This window comes from Chlamydotis macqueenii, chromosome 2, assembly GCF_036417535.1.
Source record: "Chlamydotis macqueenii isolate bChlMac1 chromosome 2, bChlMac1.mat, whole genome shotgun sequence".
Taxonomy (NCBI): Eukaryota; Metazoa; Chordata; class Aves; order Otidiformes; family Otididae; genus Chlamydotis; species Chlamydotis macqueenii.
This window is the reverse complement of record NC_141557.1, coordinates 46,592,053-46,614,542: the sequence shown is the minus strand read 5'-3', so window position 1 is coordinate 46,614,542 and position 22,490 is coordinate 46,592,053. Positions and strand designations below refer to the sequence as shown.

Below are 22,490 nucleotides of genomic sequence, written 5' to 3'. Positions count from 1 at the left end.
CTCTAGGACCCCATCTCACAGTTAGAGGCGGAGAAGTCAGGGAGACAACAGCCTTTATATATTGAAGCATACAGAGGTGCCCTTTCCAGAAAACAGTACGAACAAGTAGGTAGATTTGACTATTTGGTGAGGGGGGGAGCCTCGATGCCCAAAGGCAACCAGTGCTGTCCCCACGCCAGCCGCCAGCTCCCACCATCTGTGCATTCCTGAAGCCCTAGGAGCCAGCAGCTGCTGCCCCACGCCGCAGCACTGAAAGCTGTTCCCTTCCAGGCTCCTGCACGGCTCCTGCCAAAGCATTTGCTGCCAGCTGAGGAAGAGAAGGAGGAGGAAGCAGAGCTGAGCTGGGAGGTAGGTAATGCTTGCAGGTGTGAGAATTTTTTTTACCTACCGAGTGTTTAGGAAAACTTACCCAAACCCTGGCACTTTACTACAAGGGGACTGACCGGTGGCAGTATTTTTTCTTTAGGGCAGCCTGTTGTTTTCCTTCTCATGCTCACCTGTTGTTTTTTTTTGACTCCGTGAAGCCTAATTGCTGCTGCACATCTCCTCCTTCCACAGCTGCATTTGCACTTTCTTGGGAGTGGCTGTGCAGAAAGTTGGTTGCTTCTTCCTCCCCGGCTGATCCCTGTATTTTTGCAGCCATGGCTCTGGGTGACAGTGACTCAGTGCATCTGTCAGCTCTGTGGCACTTCTCACCTTTGGTAATCCCGTCCCTAGCACCTGTGCCTGAGACGAGAAAAGATTTGAAACACAGGCACGCTAGGGAGGGAACTGCATAGAGGATGTTTTTCTGCTCAAGTGCTGCGTGTTCACACCTTGGTGACAGCCAAAGGGTTGATCATTTCTTACTGGGCTGGTTCTCTGATAAAGCTTCAAATGAAACGTGAGACCTCTGTATAACCCCTGGTATCCCTGGCTGCCAGCAGAGTTGGCTGCCTTTTAGGAAAGCATGATTTTTCTCACCACGTGCAGCAATTCCCTCTCCGGTGTTCTTGCGCTACAGGTGAGCCCGCTCCTTCCCATGCCCCATGCTTCCAAAGCCTCTGTGGCCACGGAGCGGGAGCGGGATGTCAGCCTACCCAAGCTGCCTGCCCTGCCACCTCTCTTCCTCGCCGCCTGCCTCTCAGCCCTGCACCCCACTGCCATGTCGCCGCACAGCAAGCCAGCCACTTCGCTGATGCTACTGAAAACTTTTTGTTTACTGGAAGATTGGATGCCTTTTCTTTTTTTTGCGTAAGATTGATTCTCAGCCAGAGCAGGCAGACCTCTCTACTGTGCCCCTTGTAATTCATGCTTCAGGACAGCATGACCCTCCTGAAACTGAGGTTGTGCTAACTAGTTATGGCTATGTTTTGCTAGACCAACCTCTCCAAGTTCTTTCCAGGTTCCTCAGTTAGTTTTTTTTATTGCCTGTGTACCCAAAAGCTGATGGGAATTTATTTCCTGAAGAGTTTCTTGGAGGACCACCAAGCACCCTTGGGATCAGCATTTTGATGGAGGGTGTTGAATGCTTCTTCTGACATGATTCTGTAATGCCTGATCTGTGTGATCTTATTGGCCACCAGCACCTTCAACACCCTCAGACCATAGTTTAGGATCCTAGACCTAAGATATACTAGAAACCAACTTTGTATTAAAAGCATGTCCAGATACCAGGCTTATAGGTGATTCCAAGGGCTGAATTTTTAACGCAGCAAGTGATTTAATGACCGTTTTTTGTCACAGGTTTCTAGAGGGCCTGGAGACAAATGTGTAATTTCTCTATGTAGCCATTTCCTCCTCTTGTGCAGTGGGGGACTAAAAAGGTGTGTTTTATACCAAGCTTAATGCTGCTGAGAGCATAAACGAAAGCATGCTGGGAGCACACTCCTATTACTGAATGGTGTGCCTTACTGGTAAATACGTTAAATGTTAACCTCCTGTGGTATATGTGGTCAGCTGCTGTTTGATGTCTTATCAGAATATCTATTCATTTTTCAAAAGGCAAAGAAAACCCCAAAACATTGTGCATCTTTTTTCTTTGATGTGATTTCACTTTACTGCCTTGGACCGTGGATCTATTTTATTACATTACAGTGGAAAATTTCTGTTTTAACTTTCTGTTTTTAATTTTCCAAAACTGAAATGAGACACATCGGGAATAAACGAGAGTTGTTCTGTTTCATCTTCAGATCTGCGTTAGTGATAAAATTTGTAAGGAATCAAAAAGGCAAGCCGTCTGTGTCCCAGATTACGACAATTACCATTGGCAAAGTGAGGTGCAAAGGTTTCCCAGTGCTGACTGCGCCCACCTATGCCTGGGCTTTTCCTTAAGGAAAGCTCCCACCGGGAAGGGTTTTCCGAGTTTGGAATCACTGGCTTTGCACATATTCAATAGAATAAAGATGAAGCAAGCAGAGCAGCATTTTGGGTAAAAGAAGCACAAACATTCAAACCACTGTTTTTCATTATTGGATATTAAATATTATTTGAAACTAACTCAAGAGGTTTATTTTCCTTCAAATATTGCCTAAAGCGTTGTGGCTCAACTCTTGACTTCAGTACTTTTCAGATGTCCTTTGCTGCGTTGAAGAACTGCCCACACATTACTATTAATCTTGTCTATGACAGCTGGTCTTGTGTTTGGTCCTGATCAGAAAGACACATTCACACCTAGATTTCAAAAGGTTAATGAAACTTTTGACTTTTTTACTTTTCTGCCTACAAACTTACAAGAGGGGAGGTATGAAATCTTGATGGTTCTTGGAATTATTGGAGTGTATCAGAAAAGAGTCAGCAAAATAAATTCTGCATGTTGTAAAAGGAAGTATAGATTCTATGTATGCAGTGGCAAAAGTTCATCTGCTTTGTCCCACTCATTTCAAACCCACAAGAGCCTCTCTTGTGCTTTCAGTACACCTGAAAAACACGAAACTGCAGTTTGGTAATGAGAAGAAAACCTACCCCATGCATCTGCATACTGGAAAGACACTCCTCCTCCTCTCTTTCAATCCAGCTTCTTGCTGGATCTGGTATTTTTCAGAACATTTTGGGCTGTATCTCAGATCTTCATTGAGCTGTGCACGTCCATCCCCAGTCTGCAGGAGAGGAGGACAGTGCAGGCGGTGGGAGTGCAAGCGCGGCTTCACCCTGGCTAGCCTGAGGGATCCTTCTCGCTGCTAAGGCGAAGAGGCTGATGCATAAAGCAAACTCCTTCCTGTCAGTGCAAGGTCGGCTATGTTTGCAGCCCCAGGCTGTTGTGGGAGGAATGCCTTCCTGCTCCCCACAGCTTCACTCTGTCCTGCCAGCGTTACTGCAAACAAACTCTGGCATGTCTGCCTATAAGCAGCAGGCCTTTGGGCTTGATTGTTTACTTGCTTTCTCAAGCAGGACCTATGCAAGGTCAGGAGTGAGTTTAGATGTAGGAAGCATTGATCCCTGCAGGTTTTGTGCCTGGACTGCTGCCTGCAGCCTAGGGCAAGCCTAAGGTATCTGTTAAGCAGTGGCACAGTCTGTCCCGCTGGCTCCTGGTGATGCCCTTTAACTCACCACCTCTCGTTAGAGTGGGCCGAGCTAACTATGAGGTTTTCAACGCTTTTTGTATCTTGCACATTTCCTGCACAAGGTGACAGAAAAATATGTTTCCTGAAGTGAAGTAAGCGAAAAAGAATAGCTACAAAAACCAGACCAAAAGAACCTAAAAAACCAAGAAAAAGAATAAAGCTCTTCAGCAGCTTCCTGTTTACCAGCAGCTCAGATACAGATTTATCGGTGGCATTGCTGAGCTCTCCTCACACCTCCTCTCGGACCACAGCATTGTAGGAGGTATGTCTCACCTCAGCAAAGTCTCTTTTCACACCCCTGGCAAGAGCAGAGGCCTGAGGGAAAACATGAAAGACAAGATAATGATGTACAGAAGCGTGCTTTGAGATCGTAGCCACTGTGGTCTAGATGGGAAGCACCAGCAGGATGGGACTGTAGTCCAGATTTCACTGTGTGATGCTCTCATGGTGAGAGCAGCCTGTCCTGGGACAGTGTCACTAAAGGCATGCAACCCCTCCGAGGGGACCTGCTGCCAGTGGCAGGGTGCAGGTTTGAATTCCGGGTCCCTGAGTCACCATCCCAATCTTAAACCGCACAAGCTTCCCTCTTTTAAGAGCATGGTTTCATATATTGAAAACCTTTTTTCCTTTTACAATCTGGCAAGTGTCCAGTGCTGCTTCCACTGGAGTCTCCTGCGGTGAGAGTGGAGCCATGCTCAAGAGGCAGACATGGGCGCTGGTGGCCGCACGGGGAATTTCCCACCTCGCAGCCCGTCAATTCCTCACAGCCCCTGGGCTGGTGTGGGCCGAGGCCAACCAGGAGGCAGAAGTGGTGCAGCCACCGCGGCGTGGCGCTGGGCCCTCGCAGGGGTAGTGCTGGTGCCTAGGAGCAAACTTGGCTATCTGAACCATGCACTCATAGAGGGCAGAAAGTGTGAATGGGGCCAAGCCCAAACCCTTTCAGGAACCAGCCTAGCCATTTATCTGAGTAGCTAATTGAGGACTCTCCCACACTCCACCACCCTTCTCTCCGAGCCAGTATGGCCAGTGCCAAGCTCTGGCAGCAAGCACTGGGCAGCCAGCCAGCACAGGTAGCCTTGATAATATGATGGGGAAACATCTGCTTACTCCAGAGAGGGAATTTTGTGCTAATCAGTGTAATTACAGTTGCTGGAAATCACTAGAATAAGCAGCCTACAAGAAAATAAAAAGAGTTAAGAGCCAATGTAAAGAAGCAGCTGTATCAAATCAGTCTCAGTTCCAGCTTCATGCCAGCCAGGCAAAGCAGCGGTATCCCGTACCTCAGAGCTAGCAAGCGTTCCAAGCATATCAAGCAACCTTTATGTGGGTGCGCAAGTGGTCGGTCAGGCAAACACCTGAGCAGTCGCTACCGGACAGGAGAGCTGCCCAAAAGGATCCCCCAGCCAAGACTGTGCTGTGCCCCAGCACAAGCCAGCGTGCACATTTCTGCTCCGGGTGAAGGGCTGGTGCACATTTTAATAGTTTTCCACATGGGAACGATGAGCTGCAGTTCATTAAGGACAAGCACCCACTTCTGCACATGGGTAGGGTCAACTGAGACCACAAACACAGGATAGGGAAGGCAGGACTTCTGGAGAAAAGGATCTAGAGGCTGGTATCCAGCACGAGAGAAGTGTGATTCACCAGTGCTATGTGATTGCAAAAGAAGACAGCTACTCCATGCAGGTGTCGCTTCCAGTCTTCTTTGGCAGGGGTAAGGCCGCAGCTGGGGCTCTATGTCGAGTTTTGGGCACCACGATTCAAAAAAGATTAAGGAAAACTGGACAGCCACCAAAGGAGAACAGTGGCCACAATTATTTAGAAAATGTGACCTAAAAGGAAAAAAGATGATGGAATATGAGCTATTCAGATTGAAGGGAAACGTGCTCTTAGGTTATTTTAAAGCAGCTAGAAGGAAGTAGCAATTGTTCCTCCATGGGTAAGATAAATAACTACTCAAATCACACCAGGAGAGTTTTAGATTAAGTGTTAAGACAAATTTACCAGGAATGAGTCTGGAGAAGCACTGGGATGGTTTGTAAGGAGAACCTGGTAAGAAGGCAGGGGCTGTAGAAGCAGGCTGAACAACTGCATGGCAATAATAACAGTGGGATACTGCCCCACTGCCCCTGCCTTCAAGACAGGGGATGGACTGCATGATCTCCAGTGTCCCATCTAGCCCTCTTTTCTGCGATTTCTCTGTTCTAACTCATTCTTGCTTGCCTCCTTCTCTGTTCTCCACCCTTAGGCAAAGCAGTGCCAGATGCTAATCTGAGAGGTGCCCCTGCGGTGGTGTACCAAAGGTGTGGGACGGCAAAGGCTTAGAAATCTAAAATGATCAGATAAGGGACAGATGGAGAAGTCTTGTTCTCAAAAACTCCATATGCAAGAGATGTATTTGTCTATTTCTTTCTGTCCCATAATTGCCCCATCATAAAACATGAGTGAGAAAATCTCACTCACTGCTGACGTTGTTCTGAATGAGTTACTCTGCTGGGAGTTTTGCAACACAGTGATTTCTGCTTTAGTGAGCGATTGTGCAAGGCTGCAGCTGTCAGAGCCATAATCCGTGTGGTTTTGGTGCCAGCAGTGAAAAGCAGAGTGTGGAGCAGAGTGAGCTGATCCAGACCTCACCAAGCACCTCCAACTGCATCTCCTGTACAAAGTCAGCAACAGGTTTTGGAGGACTCTCTGGCCCACATCCTTTTTTTTCTGCCCAAAGCATCTGCTGCAGGAGAGAGAGCCAGAGCAATGCCAAATAGGTTTTTCAAATGCACGCTTGTACATGGCTGCAGACACAAGCACTTTGTTATAGTAATACAACTCCACTTTGGTGGAGGGTGTCAATATTTTTGCTGACCAAGCTGAAAAGAAAAATAAAAATTTCTGTCTGCAAAACAGACACGTCTTAGTTCTACTGGAAATTTTCTGAATCTTTGAAGTCTGCAAGTTTTTGAGGAAGAAGGGTTAGAAGAAGAGGTTATTTATTTTAAAAGTACTATGTTTGAAAATGACACATTTAAAAATGAAAAGTGGCAATGTTATCTGGAACTTGTCAGAATGAAGTGTTGTGACTCTTCTTCAATTTTTTTTTCTCCAATTTGGAGGGAGGAATCCACCCAGAAGAACTCGGAACTTTCAGAGATCTTTTAGTCAACCTACATATACTTTTTTTTGATGAAAAACCCCCAATTATTCAAAATCTCAGCCAGTCACAGAATCTCACCCACCTCTTTGCACAAAGGTGTACAAATATGTTATCCTCATTAAGAAAGGGAAATTAACTGTTCTGCGCTATGACATATTTGTACCTCTACACTGGCAATGGTCTGATTAAACAATTTTGATTAAGATGATACGGTCCTACTGAGATGGTACCTTAATAGCTGATGCTGATAGACACAAACATTGTGGCAATAACTGAAACAGACAAGGATTCCTCAAAAGACAGCTGCTATGCGGTGTTTCCTCCTTTACCTCCCAGGTGACTGCCAGCCCTGGGCACCCAGGGTTTGATGTCTCCCTTGCCCATCCCCGCTGCTCTGTAGGAGCAGGGTGTGAGAGATTCACCAAAGGTACTATGGCCGGGGAAGGGCCCTTGCTGGTCCATGCAAGCAGCAGAGACACTTGGGGGAGGGTTGCTGGGGCAGAGAGATGGCCAGGAGGAATTTGGGGTTCAACAAAGTGCTACATGCCATGCTGCTCCCATGTGGCGGAGGACATGCTCACCCTGACCCCCCACCTCTACCTTCTCCTGCAAAGCTGAGCTGTTGTCATTGTTCTTCCCGTCAACAATGATGATTGCTGGTATTTTACAAGTCATTTTGGCTTAGCAGCTCAGCATCTCTGAACATCTCATACCCTCTGTTAACCAGTTAATCCTGGTTTTGTTTCCTCTACTGAACTAAGTCATCTCTTCCCTCCTCTTCTAATATGACAGAGTAAGCCCTCTGAGATGTAAAGTGAGAGCTGATTTGAAATGGATAGGCCTCTTTTTGACTAAGAAGCTGCTTTTATTTTGCTGTCAAGCAAAGGCAAAGGAAAGTGCTCTTTTTGGATAACAGACTTGACTGGTTACCACCACTTTGAGATGGGTGGAAGCAGAACATTGCATCGAGGTAAACTTGTCCTCCACTTTCTGGACAGGTGCTATGATAGCAAGCAGATCCAGGAAATAGTCTTTTATTGAGAAATACCCTACCAGGTAAGGTATCTTACTCTGCTTTTATTCCTACCTTTCCCTAATGGCTGCTATACCAAGAACAGAGCCTGTGCCGTGGTGTCAGCAAGATGCCTCCCGTCCGCCTTACCAAACAGCCAGCACCATACCAGGGCTCGCAGCTGGTGCTCCTGAGGGCAAAGCAGGTTCTTGCTGGTGGTGTCTTCTGTTGCAACCACAATTTCCTTTCTGTGTTCAAACTCAATTCATCTGTAAGAGGAAGGAGAGGTTTCTACAAGAGCAGGCGTAGCAGTTTTGCAGCAGCTAAGCTGGCTGTCACCCCCAGGCTGAAGAGCTGCAGTGGTGGCATGGGATAAGAAAACCATCTGGGGCTAATGTCAGAGGCTGAGCTAGCGTGGACAGGTGGTTGCCTCGTGCTAGTGAATATGTCTGGCTACAGGAGCTGCAGACATGATGGGGCTCTGAGCAATCTCATCCGGTTGGAGATGTCCCTACTTCTTGCAGGGGGATTGGACTCGATGACTTCTAAAGGTCCCTTCCAACCCAAACTGTTCTATGATTTTATGATTCAGCTATACAAAGAGTTGCATGGGTTTTTTTCCATACTGAGGCAACTATTCTAACAGAAGATAAACCAGCAGAAGCTGTAACTTCAGAGTGCAAATACAAGAACTGCTACGGTGGCGATGGCAGCAGGCTCAGCTGAAGGGGAAGAGTGAACGGTGTGGTGTACTGTCTCGTGGTGTCTGATTCCCTAGCATCCACTGGCTGCCCAGGGCCACTGCGGCTGCTGCAGACTGACCCTGACAACCACCGTCAAAACATAAGAAGACAAACCAGAAGTCTCCTCCTACAGTGACATTTTCCCTATGTTTTCTAACCTGGGTGGTGACTGAGATGCCTGTGCACTGGCGTTTTCACCAACGTGGTGATGCACATGGGTCTTCTCTCCTGCAGCTCATGGTCCTGGTTGAGTGCATGGAGTGTGGTGTGGCACGGCTCCTGCACCCAAACTCAAACTGGCCATAGGCTGGAGCCCTGGAGATACCAACAGTCAATTGTCTCTGTTTTGCTGCAAGATGTTTCTTACAGGAAAGTCCACAAGAGTATGGAGAGACATTGCTAGCACTGGTATTAGCGTCCAGCTAAAACTCAGCTGGAGGGATGCTGCAAGGCTGCAGCCAGGGGTGCTGGAGAAAGGAGCTCTAGGGTGGTTTTCAGGTGGGTTCTTAGCAAACAGATCTGTGACCTCCCTGCCCTCCAGCTCCCACCCAGCACCATGGGAGCACCCCCAAAGCCTTGGGAGGGACTGCCCGGTGCCTGCTGTCCCATCCCCAGCTATGAGAGCTCCCTGGTCAGGCGTCCCCTTTACCTACTTAACCAAGGACCATTTTACACCATCTGGCTTGCTCTCCTCCCACGGGAAGGCTGCTCCACAGCTCCAGCGCCCTGCTAGCAAAACCCCTTCAGCCCAAGGGACAACCTGTAAATAGTGCTTTCATATGCCTTTGCTTTCCGTAAGGTGAGACAATCCTCCTTTTCCCCTGGCCATTTCCTTGCTGGGTTGCCTGTACATAACAAACGTATCCCTTCCATGACTTTGCTTTGCCAGGTTGAGCCCAACTGTCTCATGCTGCTCCTCCTGCCACCTTGCAGCCTCTCTGCACCTCCTGCCACTTGAGTTTAGCACTTTCGAGTGCAGGTGACCTTTAACTTCTGTGTTCATTTTTTACCACCTCTTTCGGGTTTACCACATTTTCTGCTTTGTTATCCTCCTCAGATGAACTTCAAAGAGTTGTTTCTTGGCTCAGTAGCAAGTCCCTGTTTGTCTGCATGGCCCTTGAGCAACTCAGGGCAAGGTGAATGGTACTCACAGACTGAAAATGTGTTGGGAAGGATGCAGGTCATGACAGCCTGGCTCATAGCTGATGGTGGAGAAAATCAGAAACACGTCCCTCCCATCTTCCCCCCGCCAGATATCCTCCTCTGAGCTTTCAAGGGAAGTTTAGCATACCTACACATCTGTGTAGTTTTCAGCACCCCACATCTGTGAAGACACTGGTGATTATTTATCTTTGCTGCCCTGCAGCCTAGCAGTGCTTTGTCAGTGCATGCTTCCTGCAAATTACTTCTAGGAGAGCAAGTAGGGCTCAGCACAGGGAGAAGAATAAAATGTGCCTCCAGTTTTTCTTCCCTGTCCCTCAACCCATTAGTATCTCCCATTAGTTTTCATGATCATAATTATCGCCCTTTCAGCCAACAGTTCCCAAATCCACCCCTGTGCTGTGTGCCTCCCCTCCCATCCACCCTCATACCTGCTGGTCAGGGACAGCACCTTTCCAAAGCCTTATTTGTCATCTCCTAAACCTGTCTCTGCTCCCTTCCTTTCACTGCCTTTGTCAAATCACATCCTCCGTTGCCTTTAATGAATTTTCTTCCTCTGTTGAGAAAATCTTGAAGGATGGCTATGTCAGGAACACTGACCACCCCAGAAGCGGTGCAGGCACGTAAACCTTTCCAAAAGCCAGGCAGGGTCAGGGACTCGAACATGTATATCACTTCTTAAAATATAACAAAGCTGCTCTTGGAAGTGTTACATTAGACTTTGTAATTCTGCTGTTTCCCTCCAAAACACCAGGACCACCATGTTTTTTTCTTCCTTCTCCATATTACCAGGCTGTTATCCATATGCCTAGCGCTGTCCTCTCTGGTCTGCCCAAAGTACAGCAGCCAGTCATCCTCCAACCACAGCAGTCACTAGGACTGCTCGCTTGTATCTTATTTTTTTTCCCCTTTGAATTCAAGCTCTTTCCCTTGCCTTTAAGGTCCTCTGTATCTTCTTGCTTGCTCCAGCTTTCTTCAACTCACACAGTGTTTCCTCTGACATTTCCCTGTTGCACTTTTACAGCTTCATGCCTCACTTTGCCTGGCCATGCAGAATTGTAGCTGGTGAAAATACACATCTAGAAGATTTCCCCATTAAAAAATATATGTTTTGAATGAACTGAAATCTTTTTGCGAAATCATAACACAGGCAAAAGAAAATAACTCAAGAAAAAAATAAGATTTTTTTTTCATTTTAGAATATGCATAAATGTTTTAAAATGTAGATATATTTCATTCTTTTTTTGCTTCCATGTCAAAATATTGTTTATTTTTTTATATGTTAATAATCTATCAGCCAAGCTAAGGCAAAAAGCATCCAATGAAAAAGGGGGCATCTTTAATTGACTGATGTTTTGATCACAAGAAGAAGCAATGAAAGCTGACCTTATTGATTTCTAAACAAAAAAGTAAACAGAATGAAGTTATATTATGTTGTACTGTATTTCTGTAACAGCAGGACATACTGTTGACATATTATTAATCATGTAATTAATATATAGAGAATAAAATAACAAAGTTCTGTTAAAATGATGTTCGAAAGTTAATTCTGAAGGAAAGAAAAAGAAAAAAGAGGAGCTGGTCTCTCTTATATAATAAGATCAACTGGATAATTGGAGGCAGGAACATGCCATGGCCATTGAAAGCATTTTGAATAACTCAAGGGACAGGTCTTTTCTTTCTGACTGTGCTACTGACTAGTGCCAGGTCCTTCGATACATTACTTCTTTTTTTTTTCCCCAGACCATTTTTCTCACTTCTTTTTTTTTTTCTTTCTGCAGTATTTAGCTCTTCTCATCTTTGGGACTCTCTTTCACTATTCGTTTATGCTACAGCCAGCAAGCTGGAAAGCTACTTTGGATTGGAGCTGCTAGCTGCTACCAAAGAACAGGTTAATAACTTTAATAACAGTCATGCTTTGGATATATCACATACTTGTTTGGGGCTCTTGGGCAAATCTCTTGTGTTCTCTGTGCTCCTATAAATCAGGAAAATGGTGCTTATTGAGATTAATGGATGAAAAGCATATTGTTAGGCTGACTTATAAAGCACCACAGTTTACAGTATTACATAAACCAAAAATAATCTAAAGTTCTTGAATAAAATAAAAAATTTCAAGCCTTTCTTTGTTTCAATATTTTGTCTTTGACCGTGTGTCTTAAATGCACTAAAATATTCTTTTAAAACCCCAAGTTAGTAAACGAACTCTGAAATACCTCCACTTGAATAAAAGCTGCTTAAAAATTTTTTGCGAGGAGGTTATCAGTACCTGTGAGTTCTTATTTTGCTCAGAAAGTTAATACATGCTGGGGAGGGACATAACCAGACTGCAGTATACAGGCTGGTATTAGCTGAAGGAAATGAAAAACTGAAATAATGCGTCTCGGAACTTATATATCAACTTCTGTGAAAAGTTGCAAATTCATTAGGGTGTGTTCTGTGATGGAGACATCTGAACTTCTAAATTTTTTGCTTAAATCAGGGGCGGCTGTGAGGAAGGGGGATCTAACAAAAGCATTAAAAGGAGAACACCTCTTCATGTGCTACCTTTACTGTCTTCAAAAAGAGCCGTATTTGATTTTTGTTTTGCAAAATGTGTTTCTAAGCCCGCTCACCTCTTTTCCTGTTTATCACAGCTACAAAGCTGTCTATTTGTCTCAAAATCTATTCTGTAGCTGGCAACTGCCCATTTGGCACCCACATATCACAAGGTCTCCCCCATCTCCACAAGTGATGGAGTAAACCTCTTGGAAACTCCCAAGCCTGAAAGAGGACAAGGACACAGTAGGAGAAGGCGACTGGGGCCACCTGAGAAAGCAGAGGCTTCTTCCTGTCAAAGGTAACGTCCATCCACATTTAATGTGTTACTCTTAAAAGTAATGGGCTAACTTTGGCAACCAGGGGAAAGGAATCTGCAGCACTTATCTCTCTCTTGATACCCTCTGCAAAACTGCTTTTTCAGTTTGACTGTTTTGCCAACTGATATGGAGAGCGGAGAAAAAAGAAAATGCTGTGCCCTGGTCAGAAGCTGTAAAAGGCATTAATGGTGTAAAGGTGTTCTGAAAGTCTGAAGGGAAGCATCTCCAGCCTGTGTTCACCCCAAGAAAGGCACTTTTCAATTTTGCTGAAATCAGATGCATCATATGTATAAATCCGTGTGTCTGTATCTATCTATGTAGATTTAGGTAGATTTAGTAGATCTAGGTAGATTTAAATTAGATATTATGAAAATTTTTTTACAATGAGGTGGTAGAACACTGGAACAAGTTGCCCAGAGAGGTGGTGGATGCCCCATCCCTGGAAAGATTCAAGGCCAGGTTGGACGGGGCTCTGAGCAACCTGATCTGGTTGGAGATGTCCCTGCTCCTTGCAGGGGGGTTGGACTAGATGACCTTGAAAGGTCCCTTCCAACCCTGACGATTCTATGATTTTAATTCTATGTATTTATATACCTATATATCTATAACATAGTATCCATTATTTTTTGACTTTTTTTTTACTTTTGGTGTTGAATCCATGGACTGCTTTTAAGTGGTCCCTGACAGACAATTAAGAAAAGCAAGTAATTGATGCAATGCTTATGGTCATAGTGTGTCAGGATCACACATCAAAAGCATTAGGAGGAAATATTTTCTACCTGTATCTGTTCTTGCATGAACAGCCCTTATCTCGAGACTCAACATCTCAAGGGTTTACGCATGAAAACAAAGTTGAAATAAATAATGCAGATGTCCTACCTACAGCTGAATACTAAATATAGGAAGGACTTACACTATCAATGTAGATTTTCTCTCATCGTTCATTATTTCTGAACAAGGAACTCCGTAGGGTTGAGTGTTGTGTTTGTAACGGGTTTCTCTGCATTGCACATGCCAATTGACTTTGCTGGAAACAGTCCTGGTGCCCCAAGAAAAGCTGAGGTCAGTGAGGCATAAGCAGCATCTGTACCTGGAGCAGAGGACCAACACTGACCCCAGCACCCCTCTGTGCTCTGCATACGGAGCCTCTTGTTTCCCTGCACAAAGTGGCACGGCTGGGCAAGAAGGGGTGAATTCTGATTCCTTCCTTGTCTATACGAAAAATGTCACTGTTCTCTCTCTTTTTATATATCTAAGCAGGAATTTTTAACTCAGGAGAACACATCCTCTACTTTTAATGAATTAATTACTGTCATTCATAATATTGCTGCAGCTTAATAGCAATGATTATTATAAAATATTCTTCCCTCCTGGAAAATCCGCATCTTTGAAGCTCTTTCAAGATGTGATTAACCTGTATGCAAGCATAACATAAATGCAGTGCACAATAAACATGCAAGTGTCTTAGCAGTGACAAGGCAAACTTCTTCCAAATAGTGTCTTTTGGAAGAACCATTACTTCTCAAAATGCGAACACTTAACTCTGTACACCAAATCCCCTTTTACAGGGGTCATGAGGTGACATCTGAGAAGTACTGACTTTTGGAGAGCAGTTCAGACTATTTTAAAGCTGTCTCAAGTGTAATTCTTCAGAAATGATGGAGAGGAAACATCTCCCTATATTGTTTTGGTTTTCTGAAGTTGAGCAGAACAGGCAGGAGTGATAACCTGCTGTGTTTTAGCCATAGGCACAGCCAAGCTGCTCACCAAGTAAACCAGAGGTCAGTGGCAACCTCGCTGCAGCAGCCCAGAGCTCCGCACTGCAAGTGCTGCTTTGTGGCCCTGCAAACTCCTTGCTTGCTTCTGCAGAGGCTTTTTGTAAGAAGTCCTGCATCCACACATGGAAAACCAGCTTACGTGTCTCTGCACTCCGTGCCAGTATCTGGCTGTGATCACCCCAGGGAGCACAAGAAAAATCCATATTCTTTGATCAGGTGCAGGTTTTGTACCATTTTGCATCATTATGACTACTCAGAACATGAATTTTTCCCTGTCACTGTAACGATGAGGGGCTAACTCATTTGCACTGAGGCAGTTTCAGGGAAACTGAGAGCATCCCAGTGCTCATACTTACGCATGTATAGGAATGACTGGCAGGCTGCAGGTGCAGCCTTTTGGGTGGTACAGCTGCTCTTGTCCAGTCAGTGAGACCGAAACTGTGTTTTGCAGCTGCTCTCTGCCTGGAGGCTGACCCATGGTCTCGGGCTCGATGTGGCGTAGAGAGATGCAGAAGCCACCCTGGGAGTCCTGTGCTAGGACAGCCAGCCATTTATCCCTTGCTTTTTCCTGCACAGGTATCTGAGATGAATCCCACAAGCCAGTTCTTTGGCACAACAGAATATGACTATGGATATGATGAAAATGCTGCTCCATGCAATGAAGGAAACGGCTTCCGCAGGTTCAAATCCATCTTTCTGCCGATCCTGTACTGCCTTGTCTTTGTCTTCTGCCTTCTGGGAAACTCATTGGTCCTTTGGGTTCTCCTGACCAGGAAAAGGCTGACAACGATGACTGACATCTGCCTGCTGAACCTGGCAGCCTCTGATCTCCTCTTCGTTGTGCCTCTCCCTTTCCAAGCCCACTACGCTTCAGACCAGTGGGCTTTTGGCAATGCTATGTGCAAGATAATGGCTGGCATTTATTACACAGGTTTTTATAGCGGTATTTTCTTTATAACCCTCATGAGCATAGACAGGTATATAGCAATTGTCCATGCTGTCTATGCCATGAGGATACGAACAGCCTCTTGTGGCATAATCATCAGCTTAATCCTGTGGCTGGTGGCTGGCTTGATTTCTGTACCCAACATCATGTTCAACCAGCAGCTGGAAATTGAGCAGTCTATGCAGTGTGTCTCCACATACCCACCAGGTGACAACACCTGGAAGGTTGTTTCTCAGTTTGCAACCAATATCTTAGGCCTTTTGCTTCCCTTTAGCATCCTCACTTGCTGCTATGCCCAGATACTGAAGAACCTGCAAAAATGCAAAAATCGGAACAAGATCAAGGCAATCAAGATGATTTTCATCATCGTCATTGTTTTCTTCCTCTTCTGGACTCCCTTCAACGTCGCACTGTTCATAGACTCCCTGCAGAGCCTGCACATCATCAATGACTGCAAGGCAAGCTACCAGATAGCCTTGGCCCTGCAGCTGACGGAAACCATCTCCTTCATCCACTGCTGCCTGAACCCTGTGATCTATGCTTTTGCTGGTGTGACATTCAAGGCCCATCTCAAAGGACTACTTCAGTCCTGTGTCCGTATCCTCTCCAGCCCTGTCGGAGGTGCCGGGTCTAGTCAGTCATTTTCAGCACCCACCCAGCTCTCTGGCTCTTCTGATAGTGCAGGGATCCTGTGAGGCCACCTGAGCGGCCTTCTTCTGGTGTGAGAAGTTGGCCTAAGCTCTGGCATGGCTCTGGAAGTTGTACCATGTGTGGTATCCTCTTGGCTATGCTTCCTTTTGACATATGCTGTGAACTACGGCACAATAAGTTGCAATGTTAGTTTCCTAAGAGCACTGCTGCGTTTGTAAGATGGTAACCCTACAAGCTTGCCACAGAATGACTTTTAATTATGTTTTAGAGCTCTTTTAATACATTAAAGAGTGCTTCCTTTAGTACTTATTTTCTCTGCTGATGAAAGCATTGCTTCTGCCTCACCCACAAACATGCTCTACCTTTTGGAAGCTGTTCCATACCTGAATCCCCACATCCCTGGGATAGGTGTGGGATACCCCTCTGGGAGATGGAGAAGGGGACAGGCATGGGATTATTTCGCATTGCAAAGACGGAATCACCTCAGCCACTGTTACCACTCTTCCTTTGCTTCAGCTCCCAGATAAAGGCCCCTCAGCTCAGGGTCCTGTTGCTTTGCTGTGGGACGCTCCCGGGGGTGCAGCCTGGGGGTCTCTGGGGCTGCTGCTGCCCAAAGCAGCCGTTGCTGGTGGTGTCTTCAAAAATAGCAGAGCAATGCCTCTGGGTGCCCCCTGTACTGGCCACTCGTAGAGGCCCGTACACTTCAATATGTCGTCATCAAAGCAGCCTGGTAGCCTGCATCACCGCTGCACCACCCAGCTCTGTGCCCCCAGCGCTCGCTTCTAAATGTAAACACCACAAAATGGCACATAACATGTAGGCTCTGTCTCTTTTTCCATACATCATTATTTTCTGCCATTTTAGAAATGTTTTCTTTTAATAAACATATTAACTGCATCTTTTCATGTCTTGGCTCCTGAAAGTCTTTCTAATGACTCACAAGCCCAGATTAGGATAAGGAAAGGACGTTTTTACTCATTTTTGTGCCAGTGTCATGTAAAATACATCTGATGGCATTAAGAGGCACCCTGGAGCTTTTCAGCAGAATAAGTCTTTCCTTCACTTTCCTGCTAAGAAAGATTTGTTCTCAAAATCCTAATAAAAATTCACAGTGAAAAAATAACATTTACGTTGAGGTAATATTACTGTAAGCAAAATTTTAAAACTTAAACAAGGGAGTACCTGAAACCAGGAAAAACACAGACAGGGTATTGTCAAAGATTGTATTTTCTAGGGTAATAAAAAATATTATATGTTTTCTTACTTCTACCTTTCCTTCTGAAAAAATAATCATATTTTTTAATGTTTCCTAAAAATTTCAAATACATTTCTAACCTCAGTGACAAAATACTCGGGCCATTAGCTACACAGTATAGAAAACACTTCTTTCCTTTATGACAGTGTAATTAACATTTCTAGGTTTTATTCCCCAATGGATAAGAAATGCACTGAAGCTCAATTCTCATATTGTTTTACTTCTCAGAAGACCTCTAGGTATTTAGAAACAAAGCCCTCTGCTTGTGTATTTCTGTGGGTTTTTTGTACTGTGCAGGCACTTTAATGAGAAGGTCCAGAGGAGGACCACGAAGATGATAAGAGGGCTGGAGCACCTCTCCTATGAGGACAGGCTGAGAGAGTTGGGGCTGTTCAGCCTGGAGAAGAGGAGGCTCCGGGGAGACCTTATAGCAGTCTTCCAGTACCTCAAGGGGGCCTACAAGAAAGATGGGGAGAGGCTGTTCAGTAGGGCCTATTGTGATAGGACAAGGGGTAATGGTTTTAAAATAGAGGGAGGTAGATTTAGATTGGATATTAGGAAAAACATTTTTACAATGAGGGTTGTAGAACACTGGAATAGGTTGCCCAGAGAGGTGGTGGATGCCCCATCCTTGGAAATGTTCAAGGCCAGGCTGGATGAGGCTCTGAGCAACCTGATCTAGTTGGGGATGTCCCTGCTCCTTGCAGGGAGGTTGGACTAGATGACCTTTGAAGGTCCCTTCCAACTCTAACCATTCTATGATTCTATGACTGAAAAGAAACATTAGTCAAAACCTTGGATCAGATATCTTCCCCCTGTGGCCAGAATTTTGGAGTCTGCATAAAAGTATTTCTGTTTACATTTACCATCTTCTTACCTGTTGATATTTCAGATGAAAATGGAAGAGAGAGGAAAAATAAGTTTTATATATACATATATTATCTTTTAATTGGTATTTTGAATAGAAAAGAAGATGGAAATGTTTTCTGGCCAGCTCTTACACACTGACACTTTCACAATGAGTTGCATCACTGCAGCTTAGACAGCACAAAATGTGGCAGTCAGTAGCCAAGTTTCCTGGCTGCAGGGAAGCGACACAACTGACATTGTTGAAAGAGGGAGCCCCACTCCCATCCAGACCGCATGGGACTTACAGCACAAAGGAACTGCCTTCAAGGATATAAAGTATTTGTGGAGAGTTCCCTGCACTTTTTTAAACCTCTTGATTTTAGGGAATGATAATTTCATACCCAGCAGCTTTTTTTTCTGATTGAAATTGGGTATGCGTGAAACAGCAGAAAATTTGCCCTGATCGCTTTGTTTTGTCAGCACCTGTGTAAAAAAAAAAGACAAAAACCAAGCAAAGACTGCTTTTAGGTAGAGATAGTATTCAAGGACTCTGTTTTTAAAACACAGATTTGGACAATATCTGCAATCTTGTTATTCAGAATACGTAGCAAAAGAATAAGGGATAAGGTCCCTAAATTCTTATTTTTCATTAACTGTTTATTTGCCTTGCTGAATTTCAAATTGTATAAAGACAAGGTGGTCAAAAGCACTGTAATATTTCAAAGATCATGCCCCTTTTCAGGTTGCTATGTCATTCAAAGTAATATGTACTAGATATGCCCCAGACACGCACAATTCCTTCCAATGCCGTCATGAAATTCTGCAAGTGTGAACCTACCATGTCCCAAAGAGACTCTTGCATCATTAATGCAGCAATGTTTTCAGCAGCAGACCAGGAGTCTCTCTGGGTTACAAGACAGGGGCCAAACTCTTCGGTTTCTATTATTTTTTTGACCAGCTCCCACTGAAATAATGCTCTGTATGTGTGTGTATGTTCTGGTTTTGTTAGTGAGGGGGGGCCTAAGGTGGCAGCTTCTGTAGGAAACTGCTAGAAGTCGCTCCCCTTTGTTCAGTGGACTCGGCCAGGCCTAGGGCGGACCTGCTGCTGGCCAAGGCCGAGCCAATTGGTAGCAGAATGTCCTGTGATAACGCCTCTGTGATAACGTATTTAAGTAGGGGAAAACAGGAAAAAGAGGGGGAGAAGATGTGAAGCAGCTGAGTGGGGGGCAGAGAGGGGGAGGCGCGAGCCTCATGGGCCTTGCAGGCCTCACCCTCTGGCCTCCCGCCGGGCAGCCGACTGGGCCCAACTCAGCCCGGCCCGGGTGCAAGAAGTGGAGAGGAGATGAGAAGTGACTGAGATGTAAAAAGGATCCTGAGAGACGTCTGCCAGCCTGTTGTGAGGAACGGCTGCAGACGCCAAGGTCAGTGAAGAAGGAGGGGGAGGAGTAATATGGCTCCTGGCCAAGATTCCTCTGCAACTCGTGGTGAAGACCATGGTGGAGCGGGTTGTCCCCCTGCAGCCCATGGAGGTCCACGGAGGGGCAGAGATCCACCTGCAGCCCGTGGAGGACCCCACGCCGGAGCAGGTGGAGGCCTGAAGGAGGCTGTGGCCCGTGGAGGGCCCGCTGGGACAGCTGTTCTAGAGGGACTGCACCCCGTGGAAGAGATGACCCACGTCAGAGCAGTTTCACGAAGGACTGTGGCCCGTGGGAGGGACCCCACGCTGGAGCAGAGGAGGAATGCGAGGAGTTCTTCCCCTGACGATGATACAGCGGCGTAAAACAACGCGTGATGAACTGACCGCGACGCCCATTCCCTTTTCCCCCCCCCGTGCTGCTCGGGAGGGGAAGGTAGTAGAGATAATGTTAAGCCCGGGAAGAGGGAGGGGTGGGGGGAGGTTATCTTGTTCCCTGTCTCATTCTTCTGCTAATTTTAGAAATAAATGAATAGTTTTCCCCAAGTCGAGTCTGTTTTGCCCGTGACGGTAACTTTAAGGATTTCTCCCCGTCCTTATCTCAAACCTTGAGCTGTTTTTTCTTATATCATCTCCTCCTATTCTCTCGGAGGGTGGGGGGAGCGAGAGACAGACTGCGTAGTCTGGTCCTGATCAGGGCTGAACTACGACAGTGTAATAGCAAAATTTAGCCCAAATGTTATGTGAAGCCTTAACCAAAGAAGTAAAAAAGCAGATTTTGCTGGACTCACTGGAGAGTTTCTTCCTCCTCCTCCTTGTCTTCCACTGATGCGTTTGAAAGACTGGTATCGAAGAATCCAGAACGGTAGATCCAAACCCCTCAATCTCTGCTTAAGCACGATCGATCTCTCACAGATCAAAATTGCAGATTCCTAGGACACTTTTCACTTCAGAAGGCTCCTTCTCTGTCTAATGTGGATGCAAAAAGGAATAATATACATTTTGCCCCTTTTACTACAAGAACGACCATGATAGAGACATGAACATATCCAGCATCACTCCAAGTACTCATACACAGCAGAGCTCTCAGAAGCATTGTGCCTCTTCTCTAAACATAAAATTTTATTTTTAATGTTGTAAATACACAGGATTTTATGCTAGTTTTACATGTGATTGAAAAAATCTACAGACACTAAGCAATGTTTAAAAATTTTTGCACTTCTATGCACTGAAACAGTTCTGGATAACAGCACTATGCTAGTAGGATACTATTAAGGAACTGGTACTGCCATTTTTTCTGTTATACATTTTTTTTTAAGGTAGAAACCTGTCAACAACAATCTGTTTTCTTCTGCAGACATAATATTCTCCCTGGAATAAAGCAGGTAGTAGATGCGCTATTTCCTCAGTTTCAAGGGTTCTGACACAAAGTAAAATCAGTAAAATAATATTGCAATCTACTCATAACCAGATCAGCTAGTTTTCATGTGCTGAAATGTTGTCAGCTGCAAATACCACTGCAAAAGCATCAAGGGACATTCTGGTTCAATGCCACCTGCATTTCCTGATGCTGTGTGTGAGAATGTGAATATATATGCAAAAAAATCTAGCCCAATCTTGTTCGATTAAATTAGTGGGAAGTTGATCGCTGTTCTGAAGATGATAGAATAAGGAAATTATGGCTGTTCGTAGAACAGATCTCTTAATCAGATGCTGCACAACCAAAGCAATTTATGTTTCTCTGAGGTCCAAGATGTAACACCTACCATTGATATCAGATTTCCAGCTAAAGTGCTGAGTACCACTTTTTATGTTTGATAACATTTCCCTAGCTAGTTCTAAGATGCGTCTGAAAGTGATTAAACTTTCTAGCTCTTGATTTTCATCTAACGTGTTTCTTCTTCTTCTTCTTCTTCTTCTTCCAATTTCTTGTTTCGTGTTTCTCTGCCCTTTTGTAGTATGATGCCTACGACACTATAACAGGGAAGTGTGAGCTTACTCTAGCACAAGACCGCTCCTAAGGACTACTTCCTCTGCTTCAGGAGTCTTTGGCACCTTGATTTCTTTTCTGCTGCAAACAGGTTAAAGGGTAAGTCTGTGCCTTTATTCCCAGTGCTTCCCTCTTTGCTTCTCTGTGTCAACCTGCCAGGTTATTGGCTCTCAAAAGCTGGGGCTGAGCAAAGCTGCCCTGGAATTCCTCTAGCCCCACTATCTCCAACTCAAAACCATAAACATTTCCTGAAATATATGACTATATCTTCTTAGTAATATCTTGTGAAATATTCACTGAATATTACCTCATGTTACAGGGGAATGTAACAAGGGAGAGACTCCTGTAACCCTGTAAATGGAGACTGCTTTCCAAGTGTTTTCTGTAGCCCTGTCACCCAGTAATACAGTATTTTGCCCAGTAATACAGTATTGCTGTATTGGTATTGCTAATAGCAATTGCTAATATTGCTAATACCAATTGTATTGGTATTGCTACTGCCAAGCCACGGGCTTTGTACCAAGTGTACAAGGTCTCAGGACTGGGGCTTGCAGGCTTGGCTTTGTCTGAACTCATCTTGACCTGCCTGAAGCTTGACTTTTCCTTGCTTTAACTGCAACAGCCATTCTTCTGAGCAAGTGGCTATATTTAATTTGTCCTAGTTTTGCTTATCTTTGTGTGGCAGAACCACAGATTTTATAAAGATAGCAGTAAAAAGTAGTTATTCTTTCTAACATGACTCTAACATGATGCTGCAACATAAAGAAATACAATCCTGGTATGACAGCAGAGGCTTTGAGAAGTAGGGACAGAGGATGAGGTGTAGAGGGACCCTTTCATGGGGGACTGACAGGCTGAAGCCATTGATGTTAGGGCTCAGAGGAGCAGTGGAAGAGTAAAAGCATTACACTTTAACAGGTACAATCTAGGAAGTGTGCATAGAACAAATTTAACTATTGTTTTGGTTATTGTTATTATTGTTAAGATGTTTCTGTCAAAAAGTATTAATGTCTTTTTTATTTTTTCATCTTTTCTGTCTTTTTCTGAGATAATTAGATCTGGACTAATAATGATTGTTGGATTAGAGTGCTAAAAGTTCAATTACACTAACAACAAATTCTTGGGTTTCTGTATAAGGTGTTT

General features: G+C 44.9%; 2 protein-coding genes across 4 annotated transcripts in view; both read left to right on the top strand.

Annotated features, from left to right (window-relative positions):
* The first annotated feature begins 224 nt into the window (after positions 1-224).
* Positions 225-16,736, top strand: LOC104476735 (C-C chemokine receptor type 8-like). Of its 3 annotated transcripts, XM_086742827.1 has the most exons (5): positions 290-348; positions 7,689-7,746; positions 11,388-11,497; positions 12,243-12,445; positions 14,819-16,736. In XM_086742827.1, the coding sequence occupies exon 5, from the start codon at positions 14,828-14,830 to the stop codon at positions 15,881-15,883; it is 1,056 nt and encodes a 351-aa protein (XP_086598953.1). In that variant the 5' UTR covers positions 290-348; positions 7,689-7,746; positions 11,388-11,497; positions 12,243-12,445; positions 14,819-14,827; the 3' UTR covers positions 15,884-16,736. The 3 variants fall into 3 exon arrangements, with proteins under 3 accessions (XP_086598954.1, XP_010114927.2, XP_086598953.1); XM_086742828.1 differs by lacking the exon at positions 7,689-7,746 and having other exon boundaries at positions 225-348; positions 12,282-12,445; XM_010116625.2 differs by lacking the exon at positions 7,689-7,746 and having other exon boundaries at positions 225-348.
* The window catches only part of LOC104473156 (C-C chemokine receptor type 5), a 23,762-nt gene continuing 17,151 nt past the window's right edge, over positions 15,880-22,490 (top strand). Inside the window, exons 1-2 of the mRNA XM_086742826.1 lie at positions 15,880-15,946; positions 21,316-21,446. The gene's annotated coding sequence lies outside the window, so the exon portion shown is untranslated. The remainder of the gene's footprint in view (positions 15,947-21,315; positions 21,447-22,490) is intronic.

What these genes read in the sequence shown, in the direction of transcription:
- LOC104476735 (XM_086742828.1), top strand. Translation starts at nt 14,828, where the DNA reads ATGAATCCCACAAGCCAGTTCTTTGGCACAACAGAATATGACTATGGA.